Raw genomic sequence first — 13,451 nt, 5'->3', positions numbered from 1 at the left:
AAGTCCTAGGCTCTGTGGTTTAACCCACAGCGCCACCTGCGTCCAACTGTTCTGGTATTTTCCCCTTATTCCCTCATAAAATATAAGACATGACACAGTCTTCTATAAAAGTATAAAAAAGAGTTTACTCAACTCACATTCTGTTCACAATCAGATCCCAGAAGGCAGACTTAGCTTAGAAAAGTTACATACACCTGGAAACTATCTCATAAGGAGACAGTCCCTTTGTCCTCTCTTGGCTGGAGGCCAAGAGAGCATCTTTGGCTAAGCAGATGTTGCTTCTTTGATGCAGGTAGTCAAAGAGAGAGAGATGGCTGCCCTGCCCTGTGCTTTTGTCGTTACCTGCACAGGTGAGGCCACACCCACCTCTAGTCACATGCTGAGATAGTCTGTCCCAGCCCAGAAGGAAACAGGAAGTTGACCTGCTGGCTGGACAAACATTCCTCCCCGTGTGTAAACATGTTCACTCTAGGAATGTTGTACTTGGCTGCTCTTGTGTTTCACATCCCACACCTTATGAGGAATGGTTGAAGGAGCTGGGCATGTTTAGCCTGGGAAAGAGGAGACTGAGAGGAGATAGGATAGCCATTTTCAAATACCTCAAGGGTTGCCCCATGGAAGAGGGAGCAAGCTTGTTTTTTCCTGCTCCAGAGGTGAGGACCCAAACCAACAGATTCAAATGGCAAGAAAGGAGGTTCTGACAAAACATTAGGAAGAGCTTTCTGGGGCGAGGGCTGTGCAACGGTGGAACAGATTCTTTTGCAAGGTGGTGGCCTCTCCTTCACTGGAGGTTATCGAACAAAGGTTCAATGGCCACCTGTCCGGGTTTCTTTAGCTGTGATTCCTGCGTTTCAGGGGGTTGGACTAGATGACCCTTGGGTCCCCTTCCAGCAATACCATTCTATGATTTCTTTCCTGATATCACTGCCTCTTTCCCCTCCTCCTCCAAATCATCCTTAAATACAACTAGGGATGTCTTTATCAAAACTAGCAAAGCTATATCAAACCATGGTTTAGGATTCCAGCTTGCAAATGGATTAGGACATTATACTAAGTTTGAGTGAAGCTTCCCGATCTTGTCCAAATTCACACAGAAGGAAGTGGCTAATAAAGTGAGGAACCTGCATTTAGTCAGAGGTCAACATAGTCTGTTAAATCTAAACTGTAAGTCATCTGGGGGGGGGATTTGGGTCAAAATGGCTCATAAATAACCTTATAAAACAAATTCACCATTCCAGGGTTTGCTGGATGAATCAGTGGGACTTGGGACAAGACCTTAAGCTGCAGAAGACCATCCTTTGTTGCTCAGGCAAAGGGGGAGGACCTGAGTCCTAGTATTTATCCCATTACTTGCAATCCAGAGGCTTCCTGATTGTGTTAATGCCCTGTATATCATTGCATCTCCAGGCGTGGCTGAGAATGATTCGTGTCCAACTTCCTGGAGAGCTGCTGCCAGTCTGTGTAAACTGAGCTAAGTGGACCTTTGGCCTGACTCTGTTCAAGGCAGGTTCCTGCATCCCTAATGTGAACGATGCAAAAACCGCAAGATAGGTCCCTGCCCCAGAGGCGCTTACAGTCTTATTGCAAGGAATGTGGCCTGGGGATTGTGCCAAAGGCTTTGTGGGAAATGGGAAGGGCTCCTTGAGGAGGGGTTTGAAGGAAAGCAGGGAGGTGGCATCACCTAGGTGTACATGGGGGGCAATGCAGACCCCCCTGCCTGTCAGCTATAGTGCTTTCTGTGGCACCTAGTTCAAAAACACAGCGGTCACTATGTTCCAATGAAGGCTTTACATGGCTCTAGTCCTGGTTGAGTAACAGACCAGTACCAGAAAGGCAGCAGGGATCATATCCCTTTGCACTCCTGCTTTGCTTAGAAATAATTAGCTTTGACAAATGCACCTCCTTTTTTCCCTTTTCCTTTCTAAAAATGTTGATCCTGAGCAGGTTTTCCTCCCACGCTCACTCCCCGCTGGTGAAAGTCCTTCTATCTCGTTTTACCTGTTCGTGGATAACCAGAGATTATCTGGGATTTAAAAGGGATAAAGCAAAATAGCATGTTTGGAGGAAGAAGGCAGCAGCAGCGTGGGGCAGGAATACCTACCGTCCCCTGCCTGTGGCATCATTTGCCCATGGTGTTCTTCTGCAAAAGTCTTGGTGCCCAGTGCGAAGGAGGCATTCCCTGCCTCACAGGGTTGGTGTGATGATTAAATGAGGACGGACAATGCCATGCAGGACACTCCCTGAGCTCCTTGGAAGAGAAGGGTGGGCTAAATTAAATGAAATTAAAAGAAAAAACATTGGGGAAAATTTGCACTATTATGATGAAGAATTATTATTTATAACCCGCCCATCTGGCTGGGTTTCCCAAGCCACTCTGGGCGGCTTCCAACAAAGTATTAAAATACAGTGGTCTGTTAAACATTAAAAGCTTCCCTGAACAGGGCTGCCTTCAGATGTCTTCTAAAAGTCTGGTAGTTGTTCTTCTCTTTGACATCTGGTGGGAGGCCGTTCCACAGGGCGGGCGCCACCACCGAGAAGGCCCTCCGCCTGGTTCCGTGTATCTTGGTTTCTTGCAGTGAGGGAACCGCCAGAAGGCCCTCAGCGTTGGACCTCAGTGTCTGGGCAGAATGTTGGGGGTGGAGACGCTCCTTCAGGTATACTGGACCGAGGCTGTTTAGGGCTTTAAAGGTCAGCACCAACACTTTGAATTGTACTCGGAAATGTACTGGGAGCCAGTGTAGGTCTTTCATGACTGGTGTTATGTGGTCTCGGCGGCTGCTCCCAGTCACCAATCTAGCTGCCGCATTCTGGATTAGTTGTAGTTTCCGGGTCATCTTCAAAGGTAGCCCCACATAGAGCACATTGCAGTAGTCCAAGCGGGAGATAACCAGAGCATGCACCACTCTGGCAAGACCGTGCGCAGGCAGGTAGGGTCTCAGCCTGTGTACCAGATAGAGCTGGTAAACAGCTGCCCTGGACACAGAATTGCCCTGTGCTTCCATGGACAGCTGTGAGTCCAAAATGACTCCCAGGCTGCACAACTGGTCCTTCAGGGGCACAGTGACCCCATTCAGGACCAGGGAATCCTCCACACCCGCCCGCCTCCTGTCCCCCCAAAACAGTACTTCTGTTTTGTCAGGATTCAGCCTCAATCTGTTCATGACGACATTACGAAAACAGCATCCTAAATGGATAAACTGAAATTATGATTTTTTTATCCGGGGGGGAGCAGGGGCGCCAACTTGAATAAAATATGGGCGGCGGGTAAGTCCTGCCCTGCATAATCGACTGCAAGACATGGCACGCACAAACCATTTAAATAGCAATGCCCATCATTTTAGGGGAGCCCCCGGCCCCCTCAAATATTTTATTCGGGATGCTGAAAGGACTTCGGCCCCTTAAGGTTGGCTCCTATGGTGGGGAGGAATGAGAAACGGAGAGAATCCGAAATGGACTGATGGTCCCCTCTTTACTCCAGTTGTTGCTGGAGCCATCTTCCTGGAGTAATGGTCCTCTTGGCTGGGCCTGATGGGAGCTGGAACACATCATCCTTTGGAGGACCACAGGCATCCCAAGCCTTGATGTGGTCCAGCATCTTCTTCCCATCCACGCAGATGCCCCAACAAAGCCCAGAAGCAGAGCGCAAAGGTGGCCACACGGTGGGTGCCTCTGCTCTCTTTGTCTCCTGAACCTGCTCTGCATCTGATGAGCTCAGGCTCCTCTCTCTCTCTCTCTCTCTCTCTCTCTCTCTCTCTGTCGTTCTCTCTTGGGGGGGGGGGCAGCAGCCTGGGAGAGCAAGAGTAGCAGCTGCCTTCCTGTGGGTCTGGAGAAAGCCGAGGCAGACAGGCGACTGCTGCTCTCCAAACTCCCGGGTGCTTTTCCTTGTCTTCGGAGTGGTACCTTGAATCCCAGGTGAGATCAGACAGTCCCCACCCCCCCACCCCGCTACTAAGAGGGCTATTCACGGCTACCAGCCAGGATGGGTAGCAATGCTTTTGAATCCCAGTTGCAGGAGGGGAGAGGGGTCTTGTGTTCGAATCCTGCTTGTGGGTTTCCCATCTGGTTGGTGAATATGAGAACAGGATACTGGACTAGATAGGCTACTGGCCTGATCTGCTAAAGACCTGCTTTTAATTCTGCATGCTTGCCCTCTCCCCAACCCTCGATCTTATGGTTAATTTTGACCAGTTTGTCTCCTTATTGTATCCTTTTCATCTTGTTGTGCACTGCTTAATAATAATAATAATATAATAATTATATTATTTATACCCCACCCATCTGGCTGAGATTCCCCAGCCACTCTGGGCGGCTCCCAACAAAATATTAAAAATAGAATGGAACATTAAAAACTTCCCTAAACAGGGCTACCTTCAAATGTGTTCTAAGCGTCAGGTAGTTGTTTATTTCTTTGACATCTGATGGTAGGGCGTTCCACAGGGCGGGCGCCACCACCGAGAAGGCCCTCTGCCTGGTTCCTTGTAACCTCACTTTTAGCAGGGAGGGAACCGCCAAGGTCCTCAGCGCTGGACCTCAGTGTCCAGGCTGAAGAATGGGCTTAGAGGCCAAGGGGTTAAGTGGTACATAAACTGTTGCAATAGGTAGAATGTATAACCTGCATTTTTCCATCCCGGAACCCAAAGCAGCAGTAATGTCCTCTGCAGGAGGAGCTTTCCCTTCCAGGCAGATGCAGACCACCTTAGCTTTAGCAAGAGAGCTGCATCATGAGCCTTTGGACCAGGGGTAGGCAACCTAAGGCCCGTGGGCCGGATGCGGCCCAATCGCCTTCCCAATCTGGCCCGTGGACCGTCCGGGAATCAGCATGTTTTTACATGACTAGTTACAGGTGGTAGCTGTGTTGGTCGAAACAAAATTTCTGGGCACCACAGTTCAAGAAGGACACTGACAAACTGGAACAGGTCCAGAGGAGGGCAACCAAAATGGTCAAAGGCCTGGAAACGATGCCTTATGAGGAACGGCTAAGGGAGCTGGGCATGTTTAGCCTGGAGAAGAGGAGGTTAAGGGGTGATATGATAGCCATCTTCAAATATATAAAAGGATGTCACATAGAGGAGGGAGAAAGGTTGTTTTCTGCTGCTCCAGAGAAGCGGATACGGAGCAATGGCTCCAAACTACAAGAAAGAAGATTCCACCTAAACATTAGGAAGAACTTCCTGACAGTAAGAGCTGTTTGACAGTGGAATTTGCTGCCAAGGAGTGTGGTGGAGTCTCCTTCTTTGGAGGTCTTTAAGCAGAGGCTTGACAACCATATGTCAGGAGTGCTCTGATGGTGTTTCCTGCTTGGCAGGGGGTTGGACTCGATGGCCCTTGTGGTCTCTTCCAACTCTATGATTCTATGAAAATAAAAAAATTCCTTCCAGTAGCACCTTAGGGACCAACTAAGTTTGTACTTGGTATGAGTTTTCGTGTCCATGCTGGGTTATTTGTGGGGCCTGCCTGGTGTTTTTACATGAGTAGAATGTTGTGCTTTTACAGTGGATTCTTGGGTCGCGAACATGATCCGTGCGGGATGCACGTTCGCAACCCGCAGCACCATGTCTGCACATGCGCAGGTCGCGATTCGGTGCTTCTGCGCATGTGCAAAGCGCAACTTAGCGCTTCTGCACATGTGCGAGCACTGAAACCCAGAAGTAACCCGTTCTGGTACTTCCGGGTTTGGTGCAGTTCACAACCCAAAAACGAGTACCTGAAGCGTCTGTAACCCGAGGTATGACTGTATTTAAAATGCATCTCTGAGTTATTTGTGGGGCACAGGAATTCGCTCATATCTTTTTTTCAAAATATAGTCCAGCCCCCCACAAGATCTGAGGGACAGTGGACCGGCCCATGGCTGAAAAAGGTTGCTGACCCCTGCTTTGGGCCACACCCTGATTATACCAGCGATACGGCAGCCACCAAGGACTTGCCATCCTGTTGTGATCCAGGGAATATCAGGGAATGCAGGTAGCTGCTGGTAGTTAGGAGGGGGCTGCTTCTGCTATTGTCGGAGCAGGTCAGGTGGAAAAAGTTTCCTGCCGCTACTCTCAAGCTCTTGCAAATGTAGAATGGGTATTAGGTGGAACCTGTGAGAGTGCCACTTCTTCAGATAGTGGGTAACTTTTGGAAGCAGCCCTGTAAGCATGTTCCTGTTAATTGTTTGAAGCATTTGTGCCTCACCCTTTCGCCCCAAAGGACTCCTAGGGTGCGGCTTGCAAAAGTCAGCAGTAAGACAGCCCCTGCCCTCAGATCTACAGTCGAAGAAGACATGACACAGGGATGCGGGTGGCGCTGTGGGTTAAACCACAGAGCCTTGGGCTTGCTGATCAGAAGGTCGGCGGTTCTAATCCCTGCGACGGGGTGAGCTCCCTTTGCTCGGTCCCTGCTCCTGCCAACCTAGCAGTTCAAAAACACGTCAAAGTGCAAGTAGATAAATAGGTACCACTCCAGTGGGAAGGTAAAAAGCGTTTCTGTGCGCTGCTCTGGTTCGCCAGAAGCAGCTTAGTCCTGCTGGCCACATGACCCGGAAGCTGTACGCTGGCTCCCTCGGCTGATAAAGCGAGATGAGCGCTGCAACCCCAGAGTCGGTCACGACTGGACCTAATGGTCCTTTGCCTTTAAGACATGACACACAAGGCAAAAGAGGTGGGAGGGAGAAGGAAGAAAAAGCACACTCAGTGACCATTCTCTAAGCAAAGATACATAGTTCCATATGTACAGATTTTGGCTGTCTAGAATAGCAACCTATCCACCCATCAGAAGAATCAGATCTGAGAGTGGGTGGCAATCTCTGCCATACATTTTTTTCCCCCAGACAACTGACTAAGAAATGGTGGAAATATACAGGGTAACAGAGCCTGGAACAGCTGGGCTCTTGATATGTTCTTAGTTTATCAGTTTCTTTCTGCTTTTGAGAAAACCATGCTTCTGATCCAGTAAGAAGCTAGGATCCTGGTGCTGGGGGGAAAGTTACTCTCTGGTAATCCATCCTGCCACAATTTCTGCAATACTGAAACGCTGGTGGGAATAGCTAAAGTTCTGGTGCCAACGCCAGTTGTGAGGTTCGGCTTCTCTGTCTCGTCTCTTTAAAAGCGTCTTTCTAAAACTGCCTGGAGCTTGTTTGTTCCTGCAAGTCTGGTTGTTTTTCTCCTTCCTAATACCCTTTGACAAAGCATTACCTCAAGCTCCCGGGGGTTTGGTGGGGCTCTGGGGAGCCTCGCACCTCGCCTGGGCCATTTGTCTGTAGTGAAACTAAGTCGAGCTGCTCCTTGATGAATGGAGGCGGTGTAAGCAAAGGGACTGTTTACGCTGAGGCACGGAAGGCTGGCTTGCATCTCTTCCCCAGTGGCCCCTGCGTGTGTTTGCTGAGCGCTGCTCTAAGAACATGCAAGGAGCTCTGCCGGGTCCAACCGGGGCCTGATCCAGTCTAGCAGCCTCTTCTCTCAACCAGATGCCCAAGGGGAAGCCTAGAAGTGGGACCTGGGCACAAGAGCAACCTTCTCTTCAAACCGGTTTTGGATGATATATCGAAATATCGCCCAGCTGCAAACTTCCTTCCAACTCTGCAGTTATATGATGCATTTGCTGTGTGTCTTGGAATCCTGAGAAGTTTACAGCAAAACAAGTTGCTAACTCTCATAATTGCAGATATTTTTAAAAAATCATTTGGGGAGGCCAGATCAGTGGCGTAGCGTGGGTTGTCAGCACCCGGGGCAAGGCAAGTAATTTGCGCCCCCTAACCCGTGGATTTGCGCCCCCTAACCCTAACCCCCAGATATTGCGCCCGGTGCAGCCGGCCCCCCCTGCACACACACCCCACGCTACGCCACTGGGCCAGATGCAAAGCTGTGGTGCTGATGAGGTTGAGTTTCTGTGCTCTGTAGACTGGCTTTCCTTTCTAGCCAGTTTTAACACATCCATCAGCTCTGCATCCTTTGTTGAATATGGGGGAAACTGAGCCTGGGATGGAAAGCAAAGCCTGGGCCTTTGAGGACCCCACCATCATTATTCCAACAGGTAGTTTAGAGAAATGCTCAAAGGAGGTGAACAGAGGAAGGGGAGGGAGCGGGCACAGAAAGAAAGCTGGAGGCGAGGGAGAGATAAGAGATTTCTTACTGGGCTGTGTGCTATCTGCGGTCCTGGCGCTTACTTTTGATCTGGAAGCTGCTGGGGGACATTATTTCTTCATGGAAACATTTCAGGTTTTGTTGTTGGCAATTAAGATTGTTTTTTTTCTGGAGCCAAACTGCACAATGGAGGGATCCCTTTGCCAGAGGAGGCCAGCCTTTCTGCAATTCAGATAAGCCTGGCAATAGATGGAGGCAGAGTCGGTGCCTGGCTGCAAGGCAATTAAAACTGGACCTGACGTTGAGTGCGGCACTGTAGAATCCTAGAGTTGGAAGGAATAAATGTATATCTGCCAAAACTGCCTCTGGAGGCTATGAGATGGTTTAGATATAATGTGAATCTGGGGTTTGCAAGGACAGTTCCTGGGAGTGGACCGGAAACCATAGTTTGCAAACCTGTTGTTTGGTGTCTCATCTGAACTGGCAAACTACGATCACTGTCAAGGATCTTGTTGTTTAGTCGTTTAGTCATGTCCAATTCTTTGTGACCCCCTGGACCAGAGCACGCCAGGCACTGCTGTCTTCCACTGCCTCCCGCAGTTTGGTCGAACTCATGCTGGTAGCTTCGAGAACACTGTCCCACCATCTCGTCCTCTGTCGTCCCCTTCTCCTTGTGCCCTCCATCTTTCCCAACACCAGGGTCTTTTCCAGGGAGTCTTCTCTTCTCATGAGGTGGCCAAAGTCTTGGAGCCTCAGCTTCAGGATCTGTCCTTCCAGTGAGCACTCAGGGCTGATTTCCTTCAGAATGGAGAGGTTTGATCTTCTTGCAGTCCATGGGACTCTCAAGAGTCTCCTCCAGCACCAGAATTCAAAAGCATCCATTCTTCGCCAGTTAGCCTTCTTTATGGTCCAGCAAGGATAGTTTGCTGGAATTCTTGGCTTCTACACCTGGAACACATGGCTGGGTGCACAAACCACAATTAGGGCAAACCATGGTTTGGTGTTAAAGGTAAAGGTAAAGGGACCCCTGACCATTAGGTCCAGTTGTGACTGACTCTGGGGTTGCGGTGCTCATCTCGCTTTACTGGCCGAGGGAGCCGGCGTACAGCTTCCAGGTCATGTGGCCAGCATGACTAAGCCGCTTCTGGCGAACCAGAGCAGCGCACGGAAACGCCATTTAGCTTTCCAGCTGAGCGATACCTATTTATCTATTTGCACTTTGACGTGCTTTTGAACTGCTAGGTTGGCAGGAGCAGGGACCGAACAATGGGAGCTCACTCCGTCGCAGGGATTCGAACCGCCAACCTTCTGATCGGCAAGTCCTAGGCTCTGTGGTTTAACCCACCGCACCACCTGCGTCCCATTGGTTTGGTGTTACGTCTCAACAAAACTATGGTTGCAAGAGAGAGAAATGCATTATCTTCAACATCTCTGGAGTCCTTGCAAGAGTAACTAACTATTTCTGTTGTTCTTCTCTCTGCCTTCGACAGTTGAGCGCAGTGGGCTATGGGATGGATGAAGCTGAGCAGGACCAGTCTGAAGCCCGCCTCAAAGAGCTCTTCGACAGCTTTGACGTCACCGGCACTGGCTCCCTGGGCCACGAGGAGCTGACCGAGCTCTGCCACGTCCTGCAACTGGAAACGGTGGCCCCGGGGGCGCTGCAGCAGACGCTTCTGCAGGGCGATCTCCTGAGCCGGGTAAGAGTGGCAGATGGTTTGGGTGCTGAGAGAACATGCTCAGGAACAGTGGCATAGCGTGGGGGTGCAGGGGGGGCCGGCCGCACCGGGCACAACATCTGGGGGTTAGGGTTAGGGATAGGGTTAGGGGGCGCAAATCCAGGGTTAGGGGGTGCAAATTACTTGCCTTGCCCCGGGTGCTGACAACCCACGCTACGCCACTGCTCAGGAAAAGGAAACCGTGGGGAGATCAGAAGAAAAGGGTACGGACAGGTGTGGAAGGGTGGGAGCAGGCCAGAGACGACCAGAGAAAGCTGAGGGAGAAGAATCCACGTGGGAGTAAAGAGAGACAGGCAGCTGAGCTATGTCTGAGGGCCCAGAGGACAAAGAAAATCCTAGAATTACAGTTAAGAACTTAATTCGTTCTGGAGCCTGTTCTTAACCTGAAACTGTTCTTAACCTGAGGTACCACTTCAGCTAATGGGGCCTTCTGTTGTCACTGTGCGATTTCTGTTCTCATCCTGAAGCAAAGTACTATTAACCCGATGTACTATTTGTGGGTTAGCGGAGTCTGTAACCTGAAGCATCTGTAACCTGAAGCGTCTGTAACCCGAGGTACCACTGTATAGAGTTAGAAGGGACCTGGGGGGTCATTTTTAAGCAGAGGGCCAGTCCATTGTCCCTCAGACCTTGTGGGGGGGGGGGGTCGGACTGTATTTTGGAAATAAAATGAATGAATTCCTATGCCCCACAAAGAACCCAGAGATGCATTTTAAATAAAAGGACACATTCTACTCATGTAAAAACACGCTGATTCCCAGACTGTCTGTGGGCCAGATTTAGAAGGTGATTGGGCCGGATCCAGCTCTCCAGGGCTTAGGTTGCCTACCCACGATCTATCACAACCCCGCTGCAATGCAATGCAGGAATCTCAACTGGATCATCCATGACAGGTGGCCATTCAACCTCTGCTTAAAAACCTCCAGAGACTTTCTGAGGCAGTCTGAAGGTTGAACAGCTCTTGCCCTCAGAAAGTTCTTCCTAAGGTTTATCCGGAATCTCCTTTCTTGTAACTTGAATCCACGGGTTCAGGTCCTTTTCTCCAGAGCAGGAGAAAACAAGCTCGCTCCATCTTTCACATGACAGTCCTTCGTCTATTCCAAGATGGACCAAAGCGATGAACACAGGTTGGGTTGGAGCTGTTGGACTCCAACTCCCATCAGCCCTGACAAGTGTGGCCAGTGGTCACGGATGGTGGAAGTTGGAGTTGAAGAACACTGGGGGGGGGGAGGAGCACAAGGTTAGCGGTTCCTTGCCTAGCCTGCTGTGGAAAAGGGATGCCTTAGTCAGGCAGGGCAAGAGGTCTCAAAGGTAATTATTACAGTGGTTTGCTACCTTCCTTGAGTCATGGAACAGAAGATTGTAGCATGCATGAGGTTCCCAGGTGGTCCCCTATCCAGACCCAGACCACCATAGTTGCAGCAAGTGCAGATATACCACTGCTCATCTTCCTAGGCCCTTGAGATACATACCCCTTCCATAAACTCCTCCCTTTTTCATTATCTGTATTTTAATAATTCTTTTTATATGTATAGTCTCCTAGTTACAGGTAGGTAGCCGTGTTGGTCTGCCTTAGTCGAAACAAGTAATAATAATTAAATTCCTTCCAGTAGCACCTTAGAGACCAACTAAGTTTGTTATTGGTATGAGCTTTCGTGTGCATGCACACTTCTTCAGATAGTATAGTCTCCTATTAGAGTTAAATTACTTTTAAATTTTAAATTGTTTTTGTTTTTTATTTTGTTTAGGGTTAGGGTTAGGGATAAGGTTTTGTTTAGTTTAATGTGTTTAGTTAGGTTGTGTATTGTATTGCTTTTTTTCCCCCTTTGTTTTTTTCTTCCTTTTGTTTTTCTCTCTCTCTCTCTCTTTTTTCCTATTTTGTAAGCTTTAAAAGTAATAAATATCTTTTTTTTAAAAAAAAAAATACTTTTAAATGATTCTCCTTTATATGTTCTTAGCTCTTCATATTTTATCTGCTTACTTTAGTTTGCATAAGCTGCCTTGAGTCCTGTTCTGGGAAAAAGGCGGGCTATAAATAGCAAATAATAATAATAATAATAATAATAATAATAATAATAATAATACAGTGGTTAAGTACTTAATTCGTTCCGGAGGTCTGTTCTTAACCTGAAACTGTTCTTAACCTGAAGCACCACTTTAGCTAATGGGGCCTCCTGCTGCTGCCGTGCCGCCGGAGTACGATTTCTGTTCTCATCCTGAAGCAAAGTTCTTAACCTGAAGCACTATTTCTGGGTTAGTGGAGTCTGTAACCTGAAGTGTATGTAACCCGAGGTACCACCATAATAATAATAATAAACCGTTACACAGGCACTTCATCCGTCCTAATGATGGTCACTTTTGCTGTCATTAGACGAAAACTATCTTAAAACCAATTCAGATCATGGCCCGTGGAACTTTTGTTATTTGTCCCTCAATATTCCGTGCAAGGTAATTTCTACCTAATACTGGAATTGCAAAAAATGCTCGTACGATTGCAAAGTGCCACAGTGGCAAGCCTATTATCCCCCCCCTCTTGCTATCAATGCAGAACCCCCCAACTTCCCCCAGAACCCCCTTTTCCATCTCTTCCACTGGAATTCTTTTGAAGGTAGCCTCTGCATCTGACACTGTGCGAAGCTCTCCTGGAAGCAGAAATGAGCTTTATTCTGCTTGAAGTGAAGAAAGCCTTCTCTCCCCGCCCCCCCCCCCCCAAACCCAAGGACAGGGAGGGAAGTGTTAGAAGCCAGCTCTTTCTCCCAAGAGAAGAAGATTCCCGCATCTTTAAGGGTGTGTGCTGACTTCCATTGTGCGGGGGGGGGGGGGGAACCTGGTGGAAAATAATGAGCGGCTTGAAACGGGACGCTTTATTGTGCTAATAAGAAGACTCGCTCGCAGAAAACCTTCCTTCTCAAACTGGGTACCTGAGTCTTCTCTGCACAGCATCAAACGGAGCCACCAACCAGAAGTTCAATTAGCCCCTGACTGCGGTGGGGGCAGAACAAGGCAAACTCGCTATGCAGAAGTTGTTCCATTCTGGCTGTGGCTCCTTTTGATTTGCATGTACGGCTGTTCTTTGACTTCTCCAATTATGGCTCCCGGGCTTGATGTTTTCCCAGCACCGCCACGTGACTGTAGCTTACCTACTCAGGTGGGGTGGAAAAGACCTTTTTTAAATAATATTTTTTATTAATTTTAACATATAAATTATAAAATGTACCACAAAACTTATCACTTATACAGTCTTTTTAGACTTCCGTCAGGACCTCGGATGAGCCACCATTTTAACCACTTCTTATGCATTTCTTAATTTTATATTGCCTTTACATCTCTTAACAAACCATCCTCCCCCTTGTCCATTTTTACAATACTTCTAATAATACTCTTCACAACACTTCTTGCAACCCTACAAACATCATCTGTTCTTCACAATTACTTTTCAAATAGCCTGTAAATTTACTCCAGTCTTCCATGAATTTCTGGTCTCGCCGGTTTCAAATCCTTCCTGTTAGTTTATCTAATTCTGCATAGTCTATTACCTTCATCCTCCATTCTTCAATTGTCAGTAACTCTTCTTGCTTCCATTTTTGGGCCGAAAAAAGGGGTGGAAAAGACCTTAATGTGGCTTTTCTTCCGTCTCTCTTATATGCCCCCTTGC

The 13,451-nt window shown here is 48.4% G+C and overlaps 1 protein-coding gene across 11 annotated transcripts in view; it reads left to right on the top strand.

Moving 5' to 3' along the window:
- The window catches only part of NIN (ninein), a 144,346-nt gene that overhangs the window by 14,211 nt on the left and 116,684 nt on the right, over nucleotides 1–13,451 (top strand). For all 11 annotated transcript variants that reach the window (XR_013839628.1, XM_079979024.1, XM_079979026.1 and 8 more), the window contains exon 2: nucleotides 9,551–9,757. Coding sequence is in view for 10 of the 11 variants with exons in the window: in XM_079979024.1 (XP_079835150.1) it covers nucleotides 9,572–9,757 (186 nt within the window). In the remaining variant the exon portion in view is untranslated. The remainder of the gene's footprint in view (nucleotides 1–9,550; nucleotides 9,758–13,451) is intronic.

The sequence above is a fragment of the Podarcis cretensis genome (assembly GCF_951804945.1).
Source record: "Podarcis cretensis genome assembly, chromosome: 1".
Classification (NCBI taxonomy): domain Eukaryota; kingdom Metazoa; phylum Chordata; class Lepidosauria; order Squamata; family Lacertidae; genus Podarcis; species Podarcis cretensis.
Note: the sequence above shows the minus strand (reverse complement) of the source record. Positions and strands in the feature narration are given on the sequence as shown.